The sequence below is a fragment of the Nanorana parkeri genome, unplaced genomic scaffold (assembly GCF_000935625.1).
Source record: "Nanorana parkeri isolate BGI_ZX_2015 unplaced genomic scaffold, ASM93562v1 scaffold265, whole genome shotgun sequence".
In the NCBI taxonomy this organism is placed as follows: Eukaryota; Metazoa; Chordata; class Amphibia; order Anura; family Dicroglossidae; genus Nanorana; species Nanorana parkeri.
The window spans coordinates 1,534,066-1,558,536 of record NW_017306533.1 but is presented as its reverse complement, the minus strand read 5'-3'; the positions used below and the strand labels follow the sequence as shown (position 1 = coordinate 1,558,536).

Genomic DNA, 24,471 nt, shown 5'->3' with positions numbered 1-24,471 from the left:
GGGGGGGGGGAATCTTGCACCAAGGCCCTTTGTTCTTTAGGTCCGCCACTGCAGTAACAATCTTCTTTGTTTATTTCAAGTGGCACTAAACGCAGGAATTCAATCATATTGCATTCAAGTACCTTAACTAATAACAACAATGTATCACTCAGCTGTAGATCGTCAAATCTTCTCTGAATTGGTGCTCACACTGTCCTTCCTTCTGGAGTGTGACTAATTTTGTTCCTCATGATCAATGTGTGTATTGTAAAGTAGACACCACTCCAAGCTTGATCCCGTGATGGATTATAAGCTCATGTTTAGTTTACTAATTTGTATTGAGATTGGCTGAAATACCATAGCGGGACAGCTATGTCTGGTCTTATGGCTTTTTTTACTGGATTACTGGTTTTCTACTGTTAATGAAAAAGGGCTGGTTAAAGCCTTGGTTGTGCACCAGTGTTCCATGGAACTGCATTGGAGGAAGGAGGTAGAGCACTCTCTGTTTGTCTTGTGATCTTATATTGTTAATTGAAGGTAAACTAGATTTGGTCTTTTGTATTATCTTTTTAAATTATGTTTAGCTTAGGTTATAGGGAATTTTCATTTTCATAAAGAAAGTAGGCAACTCTTTTACTTATGTGATTTGTGCTCAAGAATGTGTTAAAAAATACCTGTTTTCTGTAACAAAAAAACAAAACACTGCTTACTGTCCTTCTCTTCAATGTTCTGTTCTGTTGATAGACATATCCCTCATCACAAGCATCCTCATACAAACTTGTATTGTATCGAAAGGGAGAGGAGGTATCAGATGCTTGTGCAAAGCAGGACTGAATGTAGAGAGGGCAACTTCCCCACAAGGACACCGCTGCCGTCCCTCTGCGCCCTGCCGCCCCGAGGCTGGGCATCGGTGGCCCTGTGGGGAATTCGGGCCTGCACTGCTGCTGTAACAGATATGTGGATGTAAGACTATGAAACTGGGAATTGTTAGTAGAATGTCTTTGTGACAGTATATCTATTTCTGGGACTTTGATTGTGATTTAGGCTTGCTTCAAGCATCTGTGGTGCAGTAAAGTGCATTATGTCACAAGGCTAACATGTGTTGCACTAAGGCAGACTATTCATTTAAAGTGACACTAAATTGAGGCGTTAAATCTTAAATATGCATTCAAGTACCCTTTTAACAAAAATGTATCTTATTTGTGTATCACTCAGCTGTAGATCCTCAAATCATCTCTGAATTGGTGCTGACACTGCCCTTCCTCCTGGAGGGTGGCTACTTTTGTTCCCCATGGTCCCTGTGTGTGTTGTAAAGTAGCCACCACTCCAAGCTCACTCTTGGGATGGACTACTGGGGTGAGGTCTCGTCCAATTGGCTGGTGGACGGAGCTCCGGCAGACCAGACGAGTGGATTGACCGAGAAAACGGATGAGCTCTCGGCCCTGACGCTGTGCTGTCAAACTAAGAGTCTCGCTTTGACAGCGTCAAAGCGACAGGGCTGAGAGCTCATAATGTTACCTGGCTTGCAGGTAATGTGCCGACCTGGCAAATTAGGCGGCCGCGAGGCCTAAGGCGACCGCCTAATTAGAGAGCCGCCTCTGGTCGCGTGCCAGCTGTCAAGGTCTCGCGTGCCAGGCTGGGCACGCGTGCCGGGGGTTGCTGACCCCTGGACTACAATCTCAATACAAATTGTTAAATTAACCGTGAGATTGTAGTCCATGACAGGAGCGAGCTTGGAGCGGTGGCTACTTTACAACACACACAGGGACCATGGGGAACAAAGGTAGCCACCCTCCAGAAGGAAGGACAGTGTCAGTATGAATTCAGAGCTGATTTAGAGATGATACAGCCGGGTGATACAGAAATAAATCACATTTTTGTTAGTAGTTAAGGTACTTGAAAGCATTTTTAAGATTTAACTCCAGAGTTTAGTGTCACTTTAAATGCCCCTAAACACATAAAAATGGGGCATCTACTGCATTTTTGTAACACAGCACACCACATTAAACAGTAGTGCATTACTGTTGTTTGTGGGGCACTGCTCCATTGGCAAGGTGCACAGCGCAACAGTGTAAACCCAGCCTTTATGTTTGCCAAGGAGCAGGTAGAAACCTGGGAATACAGGTTTTTTTAACCTGGCAAACATATTCACAATGATCACAGCGTGAGCTCTCCAAGAGCTGTGAACATCATCTTCAGCATAACTCTATATGTATTGCAAAAAATACGTTTTACGTCAGCTGTAAATTATTTTAGCCAAACTGACCCCCCCAATATTTCACTTAACACTGGTGTCACAGGGCTATATGTTGTACATTATATGACATACTTTACATGTCAGGCTCCACATCTGGCAATGACGACAGTCATTAGTATCTTTGTGAACGGACAGCTTAGCATTTGGAGCATTATTTATTCTCCATTTATAGTTTCCTGTATCTTGGCAAACCATATCAGCTTCCTAAATGTTGGTATGTGGCCCTTGATCAGCACACAGTACTTTTCTTTGCCATTCCTTTACTTTTGTCAATTTTCTGAATACTTTCAGGGCCCAATTTCCCACATGGACTATGTTCCAGTAAGCATACTTTCTCACTTATTAGCAAAATATGATAATATGTAGTCTTTGTTTAGTGTCTGCCTACAGCAACCACTCTCCTCGTATGTCTTCCTGCCGCCTAGCATATTAAATTAGAGGAAATTCGATGATGTAAATCATTTGTCAGGGTGTTGTGTGTCCAAAATGCAAATGTGCAAATTTGAATGGGAAATTTGGCAATGTTTAAATAATAATTTATACGGTTTATTGATTTCATTGTAATGCAACTTGATAATAATGAAATACACTGTTAGCTGTCTAAGGATTAGATACACTTAGTGGGGTAGTTTGCAGTTGCCTTTTTTTTGGTAGAGTAGACTTTTTGTAACAAGTACACCCAAATGAAATCTTAACAGGTACACAAGGTTAAATTCCTTGCCTAACTCTGCAGGTAAAGCACTTAAAGGGCACACATATGCGGATGTAATAATTTACATGTTTAGGCATCGGTTCAGATCAAAAAAAAGGGAAGAGCAGCAGATTTTTCTGCCTTCTGTTTCTGTTCTTCTTTTCTCTTCAGGATCATGATCTTCTCGTGTAATATTAAGACTAGAAAAACAGAGTGAAGACAGCACAGAAAACAGTAAAATATGTTTGGGGGGGGGGGGTTCTTACCAGAGTAAATGTAAAACAACATTAATTTATCAGCTGCTTCAAACACTTTTATCTGGGTTTTTTTTCCATATCAGCTATGTGGTAGACATCAGCTATCTTTTGCAGGGCCACGCATTGTACAACAGGGTATCGGCTGATTCTATCATGTGGCAACTTAAACTGCAATGTTTTCAACAGCTTTTTTTTTTCCAACCAGTTGCAGAAAATCTTTGGGCATTTTAAACACTACCCTTTTCAGTGGGGCTCCCCCTGGACTGCTAGAGTTATTATTATTATTATTATACAGGATTCACATAGCGCCAATAGTTTGCACAGTGCTTTACAATATAAGGAAGACATTACGATCACAATACAATTTGAGACAAGATGGTAAGGAGGGCCCTGCCCGTGAGGGCTTACAATCTAAAAGGGAGGAGTAAGTGATACATGAGGAGGTAGCTGTGTGGGGATCAATTGTTTGAGAATGTGCTGGTTCAGTAGTTAGGTTGAGGTGGGATAGGCTTTCCTGAAGAGATGAGTCTTTAGGGGACACTTAAAGGCAGTCAAGGTGAGAGATAGACGGACAGGTTGGGGTAAAGAGTTCCAGAGGATGGGAGAAACTCTAGAGAAGTCCTGGAGGTGAGTATGGGAGGAGCTGACAAGGGAGTTGGAAAGAAGGAGGTCTTGGGAGGAGTGGAGGGGACGGTTATGGGCAGAGTTGTGGATGGCTTTATAAGTGGCTTATAAGTGATTGTTAATATTTTGACTTTTATCCTTTGGGCGAGTGGAAGCCAGTGCAGGGATTGGCAGAGGAGGTTGCAGACACTGAGCAGTTGGTCAGGTAGATGAGTCTAGCAGCTGCATTCATGATAGACTGAAAGGGGGGTAACCTGTGTAGGAGGTAGGCCAATGAGGAGGGAGTTACAATAGTCGAGACGAGAGATAACAAGTGAGTGGATGAGTAGTTTAGCGGTTTCATTGGTGAGGAAGGGGCGTATTTTGGAGATGTTAGAATGGTGAAGGCGACAGAATTGGGATACAATTGGGAGAGACCCCTGATGAAGTCACGTGTTTTGACGTAACGTACGTAGGGCAGAGCTTCTGATGTCACCGCACTGAGCTGAGCCGGACGAACAGGTTTTTTTTATCGCTTTTGCTGCCATTTGCCCTGCTGGTCCGATTGGCAATACCCAATGCCTGTACTGTTTATATCATTGTGAGTACGCATTTTTTATTTAATAAATTGCATTTTTATTGGACGTTACGCACTGTGTCCTTGTCCTTTTTCTCTTTCCACCTGGATTCATACTGGTACCTGTGATCTGAGGAGACCTTATCGCCTTTTCTGTGCATGGGCTTCCCTCCCCCATTAAGAAGGGAAAAAGCGCATTTGCCCTAGCTCTGTAGGTCTACCTCCCCAGGTGAGCACTCACTTGTTGTCATCACTCACTGGGTGGAGGCGAAGGTCTGCCTGCATTGTGATTATCCTTGCCTGAGAGTTATATGCAGATTGGCTGCGAATTATCTGAAGGATTTTTTTTTTTTTTGCACAATCACCATTGTTTGCTTTTGTTTTTTCCTTGAGACTTTTTATTGTCTATATTGCTTTTTTGTCTTTGTGTAGATGTTTTCTATGCCTCATTTGTTTGAAGGCTCATATATGTGACTCACTTATATATGTTTCAATTTATTAGATATGTATGATTATTAGCTCGGCACAATATTGTTTTTTCAGAATTGGGATAGTAATTGGATGAGGGGGAGAAAGGTGAGGTCCGAGTCCAGGATGACACCTAGGACCTTGGCATGAGGAGAGGGATGGATGGTTGTGTTATCAATCTCAAGGGAAAAGTTGGGGGAAGGTGCACGGGCAGGAGGAAATTTAAAGAGCTCAGTTTTTGAAAGATTGAGTTTTAAGAAGTGTTGTGACATCCAGACTGATAATTCAGTTTGTAGATTAGTGACACGCAAGGACACTGAGGGGGTGAGTTGTGGAGTAGAAAGAGAGATTTGAGTGTCATTGGCATAGAGATGGTATTGGAAGCCATATGAGGTTATTAACTGACCAAGAGAGGTGGTGTAGATAGAGAAGGGGTCCAAGGACTGAGCTTTGGGGAGTTAAGTGTTCGTTTCAGTCTAGGGTCTAAAATAAAAAAAAGATATACAGGGTTATTCACAAAAGGGTGAAGAGTTTGGAGAAGGCAGGAGAAGTGAACAATCTAGGACAACATAGCTGAACTGGAAAGTGACCTGAATTGGAGTTTGTTTCCTAATCAGCTATTTTGTCCTATATTGTTCACTTCTCCTGCCTTCTGCAAACGCTTCACCCTTTTGTTAATAACCCTCATAGTCACACGATCCTCTGTCCCACAGTGGTGACTGCTCACCTCTCTCCCCTCCATACGGGTTGTGGAATGTCCTCACGGCCAATGCAAGTGATTGGATGTGATAACGTCATGGGTCCTTAGACCACTGGAGCCCGGAGAAGAAGAGGCTGCAGGGACCGGTCTGGTAGCCAAGGTTTTTTTTTTTATTTTAGACCCTAGACCAAAACAATCACTTAACTCTTGCAGTGTGGGCATAGCCCTACTGCAATGGTTAATGTTTAATATGCCCAGAGTTCTTTAATATCTTACAACAGCTGAAAAGTGGGCCAGATATCATATTTTAAACTGCCCAATTGAATATACCACTGACATCTTTTATCTGGTTATCTTGTCTTAATATGTTCATATTTTTATTTTTCAGATTAGAAGAAAGTCTTTTATATAGAAAAATTTAAGCCACCACAAACATTTTTAAAATGGAAACACATAAATTGGAAGAAAATAAAAGCGAGAATAAGTACTTGGTGTCAAGACCTATTTATTCAGAGGATTCCTTCAATGCTCATCATGAAATGGTAGAAAGAGATCACACCACAATAGTGGATCACCTGAAGCGGTCATGTGGGTAAGCAGAAACATTACATGCAAGTACACATGTTTGATTAGCTTTCCCAGCATCCTGCTATGCTATTAATTAGGGGGGTCCCCAGTTCAAATCCCAGTCAGGACTCTATCTGCAAGGAGTTTGCATGTTCTCTCAGTGCTTGTGTGGCTTTCCTCTCACACTGCAAAGATATGCTGGAAGGTTAATTGGCTCCTGTCTAGATTGGGTCCATAAAGTCCATAGTCCATAGTCCATAAAGGGTATACAAAATGCAGGAGCTGACATGGTTACAAAGACATCCCCTTTTAAATGAGATTTCCCCTTTTTATTGTTTACGCTCATAAGCATATTAATAAATATATTGCTACATAATTTGAAAACAATTTATAGACTTTTATTGCAGCTTTGCAAAATTATGGATTAGATAGTATACTGGTAAAGACAAACATAAAACAGAAGGGAAGCATTGAACCAAATCAGCCATGCGTGGTGACCAATGACAAGTCTGAAACAACATAAAACGGTCAGCTTTGTGCTAAACAAAATTTGGCAGATCTTGAGAATGGTTCTGATTTACTGGCTTTTCATAAGAGTGTAGTATAAAATTAGTAAATATGGAAAAAATTAACTGTACTTATTTCCTGCAGCAAAAACCTTTAGAAAGAGGTTAGTTTGTCTTGTTATAATCACATATGACCCTGGATATGGGCCATTTTTCCCAGACTACAGAAGCTTAAATTTTTATACTTTCATTATAGCGGTCTACCTTTGATGCTTCACTGTATCTCCTATGTTGTTAATACAGTGTGGTACTCAAAACAGTACTCAATATTCAAGATGTCACCTAGTGCATAGTGACCCATGCATGTCTAATATTATACCTACATCACATGCTTATCTTGATTTTTTGCAGACCTCGAGGTCTATTCACTAAGCTGCCGAAGGATCTAGCCATAGCTTCGGCTGATCCTTCGTCTAACTTCGGCCCCAGGACCCCTTCGGTTCAGTAGAACCGATGGGCTGCTGTACGCGCTATTCACTATAGCCTACAGCTCCCGAAGTCGGCATATGCCTCGGCTCGACTGAGCCGAGGTGAAAGGCAAAGCTGGCCGAACGGCCGGCCGACAGCCTGCTACTGACAGCTGGGCGGAGCCAACCGTCATCTCACGGCGGGTCTCGACCACTTGCAGAGACACATCAGCGTCCCCTGGTTACCAGGTAACCAGGGACGCTGATCTGTCATTACTCTTCCGGACTCTCTGGGAGTCTCCCGCTATTAGATAGCGGCTCCCGGCCGCCTGGGAGAGAAACACTTTCTCCCAGCAAGGTTTACTCTGCTCGATCGAGCAGAGTAAACCTTTCCATGCTCTGTTCTTTTTTTTTTTTCTTCTGACATCGAAGCCGCTGGCTGCCGTCAGTCAGAAAAAAAAATAGCATATTGCATAGCTACATTCCTATTAGCTATTTCAATTTGCAATATCCAATAGCAAACTAGCTTTTGCACCCACCCACTGATGCTGTCAATCAGCAGAGGGGACCTGAAGTTCTCCATCAGGTTCCCTTCTAGTGATTGACAGCAGCAGAGGGCGGGTGCAGTAGCTAGTTTGTTTTTGGCTATTGCAAAGTGAAAAAGCCAATAGGAATCTAGCTATGCATTCCTATGGTGTTTTTTTTTTTTTTTTTATTCTGACGGCAGCAGAACCGTCCGGCCAATAGAAAAAACCGCCCGGCACAAACGCTCCCTGTTCAGCCACTATGGCTCAGCCTGGCCGGCTGAGCGCGTGTCACTTTTTGTTTCTTTGTGTCACTAATTGCTACATCGAGTACAGCATACAACGAGGATTGCATATCTCCCATACACAGACCCTGTGGATTATCGGTCACTTCTTCAACTCATGTTTCATTCATGACTTCTTATGGTTGATGAACTTTTCTACGCTTTCATTGATGTCACACACACCCCTTATCCTTCATCACAGGATCACTATCATCTCCATTCAACAGTGAGCCCTGGTATCTTTTTACGTATACATTGATTACAGTCATTATACCACTATTAGCAGTTCCCCAGGTAGTAGCGCTCCTTTTTTTTATGGTTATAATCATGCACTTAACACTAAGAGGGTTATTCACAAAGCTTGCCAGAGGATAAGTCGTAGCTCCGGCTGATCCTTCGGCTAGCTTCGGACGTCGGAGCCCTTCGGTTCAGTTCCCTATAGCCTGTAATCCTCCCGAAGTTGGCTGAGCGGCTCAGTCAAGCCAAAGCCATATGCTTCGGCTTGACTGAGGCGAGGCGTAACCCGAAGTGGACCGAACGGACGGCCATTGGCCCGGCCGAATGCCTTGCAACTGACAGCTGGGCGGAGCCAGCCGTGATCTCATGGCTGGCTCCGGCCAGTTGCAATGGCAGATCAGCGTCCCGAGGTTACATGGGGATGCTGAACTGTCATTACACAATGACAACTTGGCGGAGCCAGCCGTGACCTCCCGCAGGTCTAGCAGGTCCCGGCCAATAGGAAACAGTTGGGCGGAGCTAGCTGTCACTGCTAGCTCTGCCCGATTGTTTCTTTCTTTTTTCAATAATCTTCATTTTTCTTTTTTCAATGATCTTAATTTTTTTACTTTTTTAAATCTATGTTTGTCTTTTTTTGTGGAAATCTTTATTTATTTTTTAAGATGTATAATTTATTTACCTTTTTAACCACTTGAAGACCAGGTGTTTAGACCCCCTTCCTGGCCAGGCCATTTTTCCAGTATTCAGCGCTGCGGTACTTTGACTGACATTTATTCCGTCATGCAACGCTGTACTGAAATTAATTTTATACCATTTTTTGGGGACAGACAGAGCTTTCTTTTGGTGGTTTTTAATCACCACTGGGGTTTTTATTTTTTACTATAAGGAAAAATGACTGAAAATGTTGAAAACAAAAGTGTTTTCTACATTATGTTAGGAAACAATTATTATTACCCAATTTTTTGTTAAAAATATAAAAGAGGGGGTCACGTCGGGTTAATAGACAACAAAGAAGTCAAGCTTAAAAATCGCAGAAAACTACCATAACCAAAATTGACCATAGGCAACACTTTAAAAGCTTTTACCGCTCATCAGTTTAGTGTTATCAGTGATTGAGGGCCCTAGAATTGGTCTCATTGCGACGTTTGCGGCAATATGTAACATGTGCGGCGTAATGGGGCAATCATCGTTTTCGCACCCGACACATATTTGCATGCGCGTAATTATGATGGGACATGTGTTTTTCTTATTCTTTTTTATGTGTGACTTTAAAAAACTTTTGGGAAACTTTAATTTTTTTTCCTATTTTTTTTTCACTTAACTTTATTGCTATCACATAGGGGGCTAATAAAACACCCCATGTGAGAGCAAAAAATGTGACAGGTCCTCTTTATGGAGACATTAGGGGTCTCCGAGACGCCTAATGTCACCTAGGACCCCCCTGAAGAAGCTCTGCGGCATTCGGCTAGTGTTGAGTTTTAATAATTTAATAATAATTATGATGTGTTGAGTTTTAATAATTCTTCATAAGTTTGTGTTGTCAAAAACAGCAACATTCCTTTTTATTCCATCCCTCAATAATGGTCAATAAAAGGTAATTCCAAGCAACAAGTAATACTGAACAGAAAAACAATGCAGTTGTGCTTCAGTCAGAACATTCACATAATTCACATTCAAATCAAATTTAAACTTCCAAAGCAGGTCTGAAGCTGGCTCAGAGCTTCAAGAGATTTCTAAGAGTGCTAACATCTTACATCTGGCTTTCTTTATGTGAGAGACAACTAGGATTCTGCAGTGTTTAATAGCTTTCTTGCACCACAGTCAAGGCCTCTCAGATCGGTAGATTAAATGAAGGGAATTTTCTTTAAGAATTCAGCTGTATAAAATGTTTATTTACTATTAATCAGTTTTACACTCAACACGAACCCCGTCTCTGGCTGTTTGACCAGCCCTATATTTGAGTGATGATTTTAGGAAGCGCAGTACTCAATAGAAATGTATTCTGGTAGCATTGTTAGGACTAGAACTTGTATAGGAAAACACATCTGGTATTACACCATAGCAATTATAAACCTATTAACCTTTGGACTTCTTCACGTAGCAAACATGCAGAGAGCAGCAGAGTAATAATCACCGATAATACAAGTTCACCTTCTGCCTTCATCCAGTGTAAACATTTACACGTTTCTTCTTAATAGTTTCTTATCACCTTGCTAATTACTAAGGCTGGGTTCACACCTAGGCATATCGAATATGCGCGTTTGTCGCACGTTTCATGTTGCACGATTGCACCGCGATTCACGGTAAAAAAACTGCGCGACAAACGCGCGTTTCCGATGGCTCCTTGGCTGTATCCCAATGGAAACGCGCAACAAAAATGCCCCAAAGAAGCTCCTGTACTTCTTTGGGCGTAGGACGTTTTGTAGCGCGTTCATACGGCCTGTAATACGCCCAGGTGTGAACCATACCCATAGGAAATAATGGGATTTCGGTGTTTGAGCATTTTGCAGAGCGTAGGAACGCGCTACAAAACGCCCAGGTGTGAACCCGGCCTAAGAACTGGTTCAGACCACAGCCGTTGTGCTTCATTGGCAGCAGGGGTTGCTTTTGTAACCTATGTGTTTTTCCTGTTAAAAGTATGTTTCACTTATAGTCCTCATGTCAACTGGAATTTTTTTTATTTTTTATGATACATTCATTACAAATGTTATTATGTTTGACTAAAATGAGTCATTTGGGGTTTCATTGTAGATGTTCCACACAGAAAGCTAAAAGGATTGCCTTATCTTACTTCCCTATTATTTCTTGGCTTCCTGCAAACGCAATGCAAAGACAAAGCAAACAGCCCTGGTTTTAATATGTGTTGTTTTCACCTGTGCATTGCATTGTGTTGAGCTACATTAAAATTATAAGGCATCATTTTATCACAGCGTAATGCTGTCCAACTCATTCAAAATGCTCCACAACGCAAGTGCAGTAAGGCTTGCCCTGTGGTGTGAACCTGGCTTAAAGCCAAAAACATTGTCAAAAGTTTCAACTCTTCGTCATACTACGAAAAATAGTTCTTAGTCCGTGCCCCATTTGGAGAGATTTTCCATCACTTCTTGTCCTGACAGGTAAGGAAAAACTTCCCCCATAGAAGTGCAGACAGTAATAAAATTGAGACAGAGGCTCTAATCGTAAAAAAAAATAAATAAACAAAATAAAATGCGTGTAATTAGGCTTTAATATTTAAAAAATCATAATATTGCATTAGAGTATATTTTGCATCATAATAATAATAATAATTAGAAAAAGAATATTTCCCTGATACGTTAACATTATGTGCAATATCCTCTGTTGCCAATGTTTTATAAAGTTCCACAAAATATTAATACATTATTACAATTATTAGGGCTGCTATGGTTTAAGATGCTTTAAGAGGTAATTAGCAATGTATTGCTGGAGAAATATACATAAAATGTACATAAAATTAAAAACCCAAATACCTAATATTTATAAGCTTAAAAGAGAACTATGCACGCTATATGCTGAGAGCACCGTAGCCAGGACAGATCCCGACAATACTATCCTGATCCACCCAGCTGGCTGATTGCCTATCTAGAGACAGAGCCAGCTGTGCCTGCCCCCTCACTCGTCCCTTCCTCAACTCAGCACTGGAGGATTGGAGAGGGGAGGGGGGATCCCTGCAGGGAGCAGTGATTGACAGTCACTGCTCTCTGCAGGGAGATGATCGGGAAGTGAGCGAGCGACGGCATGTGTTCGCTCACTTCCCGGACTATAGAATCTACGTGTGACAGTTTCATTACCACAGGTCGGCTCTAACTATGAGGATGTGTAAATCACTCACCTCGTAGTTTTTCTTTAAAGTACAGCTATAGGTAAAATATATATTTTTTTAAAACATGTCACAAAGCACCCACAAATAACCAAAAGTGCTCTGTGATTTTCATGTGTGAGTGTTATTTATAGGAAAACTTAGGAAGTGATCCTGCCAAAAACCCAGCTTGCTGGACTACAGGAGTAAGTGCTAACATGACATGGTTAAGACATTCTTGCCTAAGTGAGGAGTGACAAAGTTGGAGCGAGTACCTGCTGAAAAAGGTAACTGCTACCAAAAAATATCAAATTTGACATTTGTAATATGAAGGGATGTGAGGATGATGTGATGTTCCACTGTGTGTGACGATCGACTTTAAATACATCTTTCATAGAAGCACATAATGCAATACAGTATCTGCAAGCATAAATGGAAACAGTTTAGTTTATAAAAGTAGCAGTTGATTGACCAGGTTAGTTCCACAATGCTTCCCAAATTGTAAAGTAAAGACTGTGTGCAAGTGTTTGGCAGGCAAGGTTTTTTTGGTTGCTTTTCCTACACATAGCGATTTCCTTTTTTTTATATTTATGTGGCTTTGTTATTTGAAATTGTTATGTACACTTAGAGGGTTATCCACTAAGGAGCCAAAGGATATAGCCGTAGCTTCGGCTAATCCTTAGGCTTACTTCAGCTGCCAAAGCCCTTTGGTTCAGCCAAACCTATTGGCTGCTGTACGGACTATTAACAATAGACCATACAGCAGCCAAACAACTTAGCTGGGAATTGGGGTCGTACATGAGAGGCACTAGTATATGAAATTGTATATGGCCTCAGCAGGCCTATCTGCTCACATGCACTGTGATACCCCAAAGGACAACATTCAGTATGACTTTTTTTAGTTTTTACTGTTCTTTTTAATGTTGCCTTTAATGACATCTAAAAGTACTTAATGCAGTTTTGTACCCACATGAAAGTTGAGTATAAAATTGCTATCAACCTAAAATCATTACAGAAAATCACATTCTTATTTTAGGCACCCCCCCCTAAGCGGGCATATTCTCCATTAGATACCATGCTTATTGGTACATTCACGTAATTTGTATATTTGTGCATTCTTCTCCAAGCAAATCAGGCCCATTGTAAACAATGCAAGCATATGATTTGCTCATAAGTTTTGTAAATTGGGCCCAGTGGGAGCAAGGTCAAGCTTTTGATAAGCAGGTACAGCCCATATGACCTCCAAACTTTGACTCTCGCACCAAAGAGTCAAATTCATATAAAGTAAGTAATGTAAAATGAGGAGGTAGATACAAGGCTGTAATAATTATAACAGATTACTCAAGTTCTTCAAAAAGTTCAGTTGTGATGGTTCTCTCTATAGCTGGCCATATACAGCGTACTTGTTTGGCGGTTATGCAGCTATATAAGTATTCAATTATTGAAAGGCTACTTCCAATGGCACTCCACTTGTGGCTGATGTTCAAATTGTTGGTATAGTTAAACAAGAGAATTATTATTGACTGAAAGCTATGTTCTGGACAGAGTTACCCACCCTGTTGTTTATGTGACAGGAAGAGAGGGGTTGCTTTTGTAACCTATGTGTTTTTCCTGTTAAAAGTATGTTTCATTTATAGTCATCATGTCAACTGGAATTTTTTTTATTTTTTATGACACACTCATTATAAATGTTATTATGTTTGACTAAAATGAGTCATTTTGGGTTTCATTGTAGATGTTCCACACAGAAAGCTAAGAGGATTGCCTTATCTTACTTCCCTATTTTTTCTTGGCTTCCTGCTTATCGATTCAAGGAGTGGATTCTCAGTGACATCATATCAGGAGTTACAACAGGGCTTGTAGCTGTATTGCAAGGTGAGTTTGCCTTACACAAATACAAAAAAAGACATCTGCAGGCACATTCACCACAGTGCATGCTCAGTGAAAGTGTTTGATGTCCAAAGGACCCCTGGAAGCAGTTAATAAGGGAGCCTGGGGCAATTAATTTGCCCACCACAAGGGGCAGGTTGGTGATGCATAAGTCTCCTTTTCGAATTAAAAGGGGTGCTGGACCTGTCAGCATCAAGTTAGGTGCTTATAGAAAAGTGCATCCTTTTTTGGGGAAACCCTAACAAATCATGGACAATTTTAAATCGGACGTGTTATTATATACATGGCAGAGAGATGCCATGTAAAAAAACATTAACCCGCCACATTTCGGACCTCACAATAAGTGTTAAAAAGCAAGTGCTTATTTGTATAATACATTATTACAATACTACATATTTTAGGCAAATGTCAACAAATGAGCAACTGGCAAATGTGCAGTAAATACAGTAAATCATTTAGCAAATGTTGCAGTGAATGTTTATTATTTGCCTCAGAGTATTGTTAATATCATTAGCGCATCCCCCCCCCCTCCCCACCCCCCAAAGACGTTTGTGTTACTTTTTTTAGATTTTCAAATTTAATATTTTTCTCCCACCAATAAAATATTTATAGTTATGATATCCTAAGAAACTGACATGTTTTAATACAGACATTTCAGGATACAGCTGTGAAAGGAGAACTATGAGGTGAGTGATTTTCACTCATCCTCATAGTTCTAGCCAACCTGTGACAATGAAACTGTCACAGGTCGGCTCAGTAGACCGGGAAGTGAGCGATCACATACCGGCGCTCGCTCACTTCTCGATCCTGTCACGGCAGAGAGCCGTGACAGGGGAGGGGCTGGATTCCCCCCTCCCCGCTCCGATCTTCCAGCGCTGACTGGCGGAACAGACGGGGGAGGGGGCGGGTACAGCTGGCTCTGCCTCTAGATAGGCAGAGCCAGTTGTCACTCACGCAGCTGGGCGGATCCAGACATAATTGTCGGGATCCGTTTCTGCTGCGGCGTCTCATTATACTGCGAGCTGTAGCTCGCGGTATACTGAGCTTTGGGTGACGGGAGGACACTAATTTGTGTCCCCCCGTTACCCTTAGGAGAACTATGGGGAAAAGCCCTAACCCCATAGTTCTGCTTTAAGGTATCACAGTAACTATTGCAAAAAACTGTAAATGGACAAACAGCGCTCTTGGAAATGGGCTCAAAATGAACAAAATGCAGTGTGCTGCCCAGAAAAACAGTAGGAGGACCTGTGCTTGCTATAAAAAATCTCACATCAGGGCGCAAAACTTGCAGGGTACCCGTTTAAAACATTGGGGCTGACAGATGTGTAAAGGAAAAACCACACTTACGTTTGAGTGGGAGAGGACCAGGAGAGGAGTGGCCTTCTAGGAGGATCGAGTGGTCCAGGGTTTCTTGGATAGAAATAGTCGCGGGAACTGGCAGCCGCAGTTTGAAGAATGGAAGACTGATGGCCAGAAGGGGAGACAAGGCAGTGCTAGGACTGTATCCGTATCACTCTTGTGTGGACTGAAAGGGGGACGGAAATCTCTTTCTCAGGCTCTGGCGGAGAAAGAGGTTTCCTCGAAACGTGTCGCTCCCCGGTGTTATCCCGGGTCTTCTCCCCACTTGTGACTCGCTAAGCAGGCTACTCTCAAATAGCCTTTTTTACAGTTTTATTACAGTTTTTTAACAGCTTCTTCCCGTACACAGTCAGACGCTACATGCGCCGTCGTTACCAGACCCTTAGGGACAGGACTGCTCTCCACTCCAAGCACCGTCCTGACAGCTGCAGAGACGGGTGCTTGTTCAGCCGAAGCACCACCAAGTCAAATCCAGCGTTCTACCCACGCACCGTCCCCCTTTCAGTCCACACAAGAGTGATACGGATACAGTCCTAGCACTGCCTTGTCTCCCCTCCTGGCCATCAGTCTTCCATTCTTCAAACTGCGGCTGCCAGTTCCCACGACTATTTCTATCCAAGAAACCCGGGACCACTCGATCCTCCTAGAAGGCCACCCCTCTCCTGGTCCTCTCCCACTCAAACGTAAGTGTGGTTTTTCCTTTACACATCTGTCAGCATCAATGTTTTAAACAGGTACCCTGCAAGTTTTGCACCCTGATGTGAGATTTTTTACAGTAACTATTGCAAGCCCATTGTAATTATACCTTTAATCTCTTTCCCTTGTGTAGTTTCAGTAGTCAGTAGTGTGACTGGACAATTTGAGGCAGTTATTTTCTCACAAATACATCCTTCATTTAAAACTGTCACATTTTAAATATTGTAACTTGTTTGTATTTAAGGTTTGGCATATGCGCTCCTTGCAAATGTCTCCCCTGGCTATGGATTGTATACTTCATTTTTCCCAGTTGTAGTCTACTTTTTCTTGGGAACTTCCAGACATATATCAGCAGGTAAGTTACAAATTATTAGAGGATTTGTGATGATATTTAGGTGTATTGTCTAAATGTATAGGTATATATTGTATAATTGTCTAATAATTTCTTCTATACTTTTACTGTTTAGGCCCTTTCCCTGTTGTGAGCTTGATGGTTGGCTCAGTTGTAGCTACACTTGTACCTGAAGATAAATTTGAAAGTGCAAACAACAATATTACTAACTCTACTGCTGAGGATTTACTGAATGAAGAGCGTATTATTGTAGCAGCATCTCTAACTTTCCTTGTTGGAATTATTCAGGTCTGTATGGTCATAAAACAATGACTTCCAAAACTGGCAAAAATGCGAGCTACGGGTGGCCCAGTCAGCACCACTCTGTTCGACAAAAGTCGATAATTCAATCAACCTTAGACGAAGGAGGCAAGTCAAACATTGTTGGATGAACAGTGCCTGCAGCCTATTAGCTGCAATCACTGTTCAAGTAATTTGACAGCTGGCACCCAATGTACAATAGCCAGGCAGGATGGTTGGAGGGGATCAGCTAAACTCTTGGATTATTCTAAAGGAGTTGAGAATCGTCTCTTGTGTGAATATTTACTTTACAGTTATCTAATCATGTGAAAAGCAAATTCCTGTTTACTTTTTTCATCTGCACATGAATGGATGATTTATGATTCGATGACATGGTTGAAGAATTGAAATTAATATTCACACAATTTATTGTTGAAGATTCTCACATCCTTTAACTACTTGAAGACCAGGTGTTTACACCCCCTTCCTGACCAGGCTATTTTTCAGTATTCAGCGCTGCAGTACTTTGACTGACATTTATTCTGTCATGCAACGCTGTACTGAAAGGAATTTTATATAATTTTTGGGGACAGATAGAGTTTTCTTTTGGTGGTATTTAATCACCACTGGGGTTTTAATTTTTTTTAACTATATAACTAAAAAAGTACCACAATTTTTGAAAAAAAAGCTTTTCCCTACGTTATGTTATGAAACATTTATTATTACCCACATGTTTTGGTAAAATATAAACTTTGGTGTCATGTTGGGTAAATAGACACCAAACATGCCAAGCCTTAAAATTGTGCGTCCCCACAAAGTTGCAAAAAACTACCATACCTAAAATTGGCCATATGCTACGCTTTAAAAGCTTTTACAGCTCATTAGTTTAGTGTTAACAGTGATTGATGGCCCTAAAATCATTGCTCTCACTCTAACATTCGCAGGGATATGCGCGGCACAATTGTAATTTTTGCATGTAGGTGCACCGACGCATGTTTGCATGTGTACATGGGGGCAGGGGACTTTTAAAACAGTTTGTGTTTTTAAAATATTTTTTTATATGTAACTTTTTTTATGCTACTTTAATTTTTTAAAAACTTTTTAGTTGTTTACACTTAACTTTATTGCTATCACATAGCGGGCTAACAAACTCCGCTATGTGATAGTCAATATACAGTGACAGGTCCTCTTTAAGGAGACATCAGGAGTCTCTAAGACCCCTAATGTCATCTAGGGATCCCCCAGAGAAGCTGAATGCAGCAGTGATGTAATATACATCACTTCCTGCATTCTGACACTGTAGAGGAGTTCAGAGGGAGATTGTGTACTGAGCTCCCTCTGATCTCCGGTCACAGAGCTGCTGTGCTGGTCCCGGGCTCGAGCTGAGCCCAGCAGAGCTCAGGATCGGCTGTGGTGGGGAGGGGGCACACATTCACATGCAAAATACAAGTGATTGGGCAGCTCTACAGTTGCCAGAATGCTTGTATTTAAACAGTCATCGCTGGCTGTTTCAAATTTCAGCAGTTTTCCCGCTCATACGTTGGATGGCGCACACGAGTGGGGGCGGGTAAGGGAATTTTAAAAACGCCCATCCGCATCTGGAAGGCTCCCGTCCAGCTGTTTATGAATTGCTGCTGGAGGGAGCAGTTAATCAGCCTGCAGCCTCTTTGCTCTGGCAGTCTAAGGCCTTGTTCACACCAAATGCAGAGCAGATCTGGTCAGGTTTCTGCACACGCAGTGCAGTGGGTTGTGCTGCGTTTTGGACGCATTTTTTATGCGTTCCGGGCCGGATTTGGTTAAAAAAAATTATTTTATTTTTTTAAAGTTTAACCAGTTGACATCCGCGGTGTTAAACCCCCTTCCCATCCAGGCCATTTTTCAGTATTCAGCGCTGCGGTACTTTAACTGACATTTATTCCGTCATGCAGCGCTGTACTGAAATGAATTTTATACCCTTTTTTGGGGACAGATAGAGCTTTCTTTTGGTGGTATTTATTCACCACTGGGGGTTTTATTTTTTTACTATATTAAGGAAAAATTACCGAAATTTAAAAAAAAAAACAGTTTCCCCTATATTAAATGATAAAACATTTATTATTACCCAATTTTTTGGTAAAATATAAAAGATGGGGTCACGTCGGGTAAAAAGACACTAAACATGTCAAGCCTTAAAATTGCGTGCGCGCGCGAAACCTCAAAAAACGATAATACCCAAAATTGGCCCTAGGCGACGCTTTAAAAGCTGTTACCGCTCATCAGTTTAGTGTTATCAGTGATTGATGGCCCTAAAATGATTGCTCTCACTGCGACGTTCGCGGCGATATGTAACATGTGTAGCGCAATTGTAATTTTTGCGCGCTGGGGCACCGGACGCGTATTTACGTTTATAGGCGCGTAAACGTGGGGGTGGGGGAGTTAAACATTTTGGGGGGGTTTTTTCCCCTTTTTTTATATGTGGCTTTTATTTTATTTTATTTTTTTATGTGTTACTTTTCTTTTTTTTTATTTATATTTTTTTTTTGCACTTATTGTTATTGCTATTATATAGGGGGATAACAACCCCCTATATAATAGCAAAGGCACACTGACAGGTCCTCTTTATGGAGATATTAGGGGTCTCTAGGACCCCTAATATCACCTATGGACCCCAAAAGAAGCTGATAAAGCAGAGATCTGCCGCGAACGAGCACATATAGGCGATCGGCGGGCTATGGACCCGCTGATCGCCTATATGTGTGACACCCGGTACCGGGTGTGTGCATTGTCGGGTCTTTTCTGCCCGTGCGTGCCCGCTAGGGGGCGCGCGCGAGCAGAAAAAAATTGCCGTCTGGAGACGGCAACCCGCAGATGCAGCAGTGCCGTCCGTCCGTTTTTCTACTACGGGCGGACGGCAAGAGGTTAACACGGGCTTTCAGGCACTTGCATGCGTTTTTGATGCATTTTTAATGCGTTCCAGAGCAGATCCAGAGCAGGTAAAATAGGGCTTGCCGCAGTTTTTTCACCTGCTCTGGATCTGGTCTGGATCTGCACGCTGCGATGTGAACTGGAGGTCAAAATACCATAGGAATACATTGGACGCAGTTTTGATCCGGTCTGCACCTGCTCTGGTCTGGATCTGCTCCGCGCTTGGTGTGAACAAGGCCTAAGGACCACTGACATCATCACATCTTAAGCAGGTTCATTAACCTGCTTAGGACATGAAGACCCCAAGTGGCATTCCATAGCCCAAGTGGAGGGGGAGAAGAAGTGAGCACTAAACACCATGGGAGCCAGGATCAAGTAAGTAAAACACCTTTATTTGAGTCCCTTTGAAAAAGGGAATACGTAACCCTTGCAGTGTGGGAGTAGCCGCACTGCAAGGATATGTTTTGTTTGCGCAAACATGGGCTCTAAGCTCCATATCTATTTATTTATTACAGCTAATTATATAGCAATGTAAATTTACACAATGCTTTTACATACTATTCATTCAGATCAGTCCTTGCCCTCAAGAGGCTCACAGTCTAAAGTCCCTGTCTCATATGCACACATACGGGGTCAATTTAGACAGGAGCTAAATAAACTTACCAGAATGTCTTTGATGTGTGGGAGGAAACCACAGATCCTGGAGGAAACCCACACAAACACACAGCGAACATGCAAACTTCATGTAGGTAGTATCCTGACTGAGCCTGGATTCCAACTGGGGACCTCAGTGTTGCAAGGCAGAAATGCTTTTAACCCCTTCGTGACTGACGACGTACAGTGTACATTGCCAGCATCGGGCAAAAGCCGCCGGGACTCTGTTTAAGCTTGTAAAGGCCACTGTTGGTTTTACAATAGAAGAGATTCTGGCGACTCAGCTGTCGCCAGATCACTTAGAGAGTCCCGTGAAGGGGCCGCCCCCCGCCCGACACCCCCACCATGCTTCCTGGGCTCCGTTGCCCCTCCTACGGGCCCGGGACCGGCTTCTGTGGTGTCCGCGGGGAGCTGGGGAGGAGATGGACTTACCTCAATTCGTCGATAAAGAGCTTGTAAGCCCCCTCTATGTGATAGCAATCAAAGTAAAGTAAAAAACAAAACAAAAAAACAATTTTTAAAATTAAATAAGTCCCACGCCCCCGCGAGCACACGCGTTGCCACCGGGTGCACCTACGTATAAAAACGATGAACACGCTACACATTTTGGGTATCGCCGTGCACACCGGAGTGAGAGCAATAATTCTAGGGCCAGTATTTTTGGGTATCTCTAAATTGATGACCTGTGGGGGCTTTTAAAGTGTCGTCTATGGACTTTTTGGGGTACTGAAGTTTGTCGCCATTTCACGGACGCACACAATTTTGAACCTGGGCATGTTGGATATCTATTTACTTGGTGTAAACTCATCTTTTATATTTTAATGAAAAATTGGTATTTTATTGTGTTTTGGGGCATTTATAAGGAGTTGCGCTAATATCGTGCAACATAAACATTTGCAACTGCCAACATTTTATTCCATAGGGTCTGGGCTTTCAGAAAATATATAATTTTTGGGGGTTTTAAGTAATTTTCAGGCCTAAAATGTGGAATATAACATTGGTGCAAAAAAATTATAAAAAGGTCTCAGTCATGAAGGGGTTAAAAAGAATACCTGGCCAAAAAAGGGTTAACATACATATGAGCAAATATAAAACACAAGGTAATATTGCATGTAAAAATGAAGTGTAAGCTTGTAACAAACCTTCAACATTAAAGTCAAAAACGAAAATACAATGTAAATACACATACTGCAGCTTAACAAAATTCTGCTAAACATTTAACTGTTATTAGAAACAGAAATAAGCATATTTGAGTTTTTTGTTTTTCTGCTATTGTACAATGTATTATGTTGTTTAAAAATATAATAGTATAATGTTATAATGTTTTGCAGTTGGCTTTAGGACTTCTGCAAGTTGGCTTCATAGTCATATATTTGTCGGAGCCCTTAATTAATGGTTTCACAACTGCCGCAGCAGTTGAAGTGGTGGTGTCACAATTAAAATATGTATTTGGAGTTAAAATTCCTTCATTTAGTGGGCCGCTGTCCAATTTTTATGTAAGTATGGCTTGTATTGTACATTTATAATGACAGATGTACCTGGTTTGATTATGCAAAATCCTCTAATATACAGTACATGCAGTTCTAAGAGGAAATGAGGTGAAATCTCCCCAATAGGGACACAGATTGTAATTATTACCTCATCGAGGCTCTAACTCTCCATCTTTCCCAGCAGGAAAATTAAACAAAACATTTTGGCTAGAGTTGGTTTTTAATTTTGAGCTTCCAAGTAATCAACATGAGGAAGTCAGTGTTTATTGACACATTCTCCTTAGCATCTCTGTAGCCTGATCCCAAGATCTTTTGACAGGGCTAAATGCCTGAACACTGCAGATAATTCATCAAAATGGCTGTTTCCACAATCAGTTGCCTATTACTCTGCAACATTAACCCGCACACCTAATGTCTTTGTGGAAACATATATTATACAGTTAGTGAACTACTGTATGTACGGATGCTTTGCTCTGGTTGATGGACTGCCATAAATGTATGAAAGTACACACGTATGTGACTACGTAATAGATTGTTCCCTATTATGTGTACATGCTGCTAATAGTCTCATAGGTCCATGAACCACAAAAATCATCTTTTCCAATAGGATCAATAGTTCAACTTATGTAAGTGCAATACATGTTTATATTTCAGTCTCGGGGGTCTGGTTAATAGATAAACTCTGCCCACATATATAGGCACCAATAAGCAGATGCTAGTAAGTATTAGCATAAAACTCTTCGGAAAGGGGGTAAAGTGCTGAAAAGCATTATTTATTAATTGATATTTGTAGAATTCTCCCACAAGAAACCTTATTTAGAGAATAGAGGGATTGTAAATATATGTATGAATGCAGACATCTCAACTCTCCCGGACATTCCGGGAGTATCTCCCGCTATATGATAGCGACTCCCTGATGCCTGTGAGAGAAACAACAACCTGATCGTTCTACTTCCTCAGCCGCTCTATGTCACTTCCCGGTGGCCACTGTCAGAGTACAAAGTAAAAAAAAGCAGAGAGCAGGGGAAGCATTAGCTCACCTGCTATCTGCTGATTCCCCTGCGATCTGTTTTTTATTTTTATTCTGACAGCGGCCACCTGCTGAAAACAAATGATAGCAAAGAAATGAATAGCTAGGCTGCTATTGGCCATTTCAAATTGCAATAGCAAATAGCAGGCTGGCTATTAAACCCACCCACTGCTGCTGTCAATCAGCAGAGGTGGAGCTAAAGTTCTCCTTCAGGTCCTCCTCTGCTAATTGACCGCAGCAGTGGGCAGGTACAATAGCCAACCTGAAGTATGTATAATCCGCGCTTATTTTATAAAAAAAATACAAAGGAACAAGAACTCCTCATGGTGTAGTCGATAAAGATTTATTTAAACAAAAAAAGTAGCCACTTACAATTAAAACGATAAAACCGGCCGCTCACACGATGTGAGTAAAGCTTCTGCACTTCTTGACTGTGCGTGGTATCGAGCAGTATAGCCCTGCCCCGACGCGTTTCGTCATCCAAGGACGTCTTCAGGGGGATAAATCTTTATCGACTACACCATGAGGAGTTCTTGTTCCTTTGTATTTTTTTGATAAACTAATGATCCATGGGATAAGGACGAGACGGCTGTGAGATCATCGACTGTCATCTCGTCTTTCTCTGCCTATAAACATCTGTGGTCTGGTGAGTGTGCACCCCAGAGGGGAATTTTTGACGTGGACACCTTAGGTGGAATTTGTTTTCATCATCAACACGCTGTTTTCACTGGAAGCTCTTATCATTGTTGGACTCACTTCACATTATATTTTTTTTTTGGGATTCACTTTTTTATGTATCGCTTGAATTGATATATATATATATTTTTATGTGTGAGACACTACATTACTGAATTAATTAATTTTTTGATTCTTGGAATCTATTTCATAGAAATTCTATGCACTTTTTGCACTTTTGAGATTTATATATCACTGTGACTGTTATATGTGAGGCACTATTGCTCACTATTAGCAAGCAATTAATGTATTTATATATTTATTAGTCTGATTTATACACCTTTGCACAATTTGAGATTATTTATTTACATGTCAATTGTGTTACACTGAGTTGATTCACTATTTAGTGACCCTGAGCGCTGCACATTCAATTACATACAATAGCCAACCTGCATGTGGCTATTACAATTTGAAATGGCCAATAGCAGCCTAGCTATTCATTTCCCTGCTATCTGCTGGTTTTTTTTTCATTCTGACAGAATACAAAACAATAAACAGCAGATGGCAAGAGAAGCATTAGCTCCTTTGTTATCTGCTGATTCCCCTGCTATTTGCCATCCACCCTTCCATCCACATGTGGGGGAGGATGGGATAGAGGGCACCTCCCGGAAATGAGTTTTTGCAGGTTGGGATGTCTGTTAATGTAAACAGTAGAAATACAGTAGCGGCAAAGAAGCACCCTAGAATTTCTGTTACTAGAACAACATGATGGAAATTGAATATTCAAACAATGGTAGCTTGATTTCCACCCTCAGAAAGATCATATGACAGGTATACATAACCATCCATTGCCTATAAATAAATTCATAGCTTTCATCACTCTCAGTATCCATCAACAGCATATTAAGCATTTTACTAGTTAAGGATGAGCAGTGATTTGGGTGAAAAACATAAATTTTTACTTAATAAGTTGCTAAAGCAAAGTTTGCATGGAAAAAAAATACTTATTTTTCCCCCCCTTATTTAGAGGGTGCATTTTTGAAGGTGTATTTAGGGTAGCTTAGATTATTTTATTTCATTTAGGGGTCTAATAATAAATATCTTCGCATAAGATTCACACATTTTTCTAATTGGATTCAGTTGGGAAAATGTGTGAATTCTGGGTGAAAGTTGTGTGAATCTTGTTTAAAACATTTATAAATAGACCG

At 41.3% G+C, this 24,471-nt stretch overlaps 1 protein-coding gene across 1 annotated transcript in view; it reads left to right on the top strand.

The window, feature by feature from the left end:
* The first annotated feature begins 5,975 nt into the window (after positions 1-5,975).
* Positions 5,976-24,471, top strand: part of LOC108787500 — a 176,851-nt gene continuing 158,355 nt past the window's right edge. The window contains exons 1-5 of the mRNA XM_018557073.1: positions 5,976-6,124; positions 13,670-13,809; positions 16,124-16,234; positions 16,347-16,519; positions 21,400-21,564. Of these exons, the coding sequence (XP_018412575.1) occupies positions 5,976-6,124; positions 13,670-13,809; positions 16,124-16,234; positions 16,347-16,519; positions 21,400-21,564 (738 nt within the window). The remainder of the gene's footprint in view (positions 6,125-13,669; positions 13,810-16,123; positions 16,235-16,346; positions 16,520-21,399; positions 21,565-24,471) is intronic.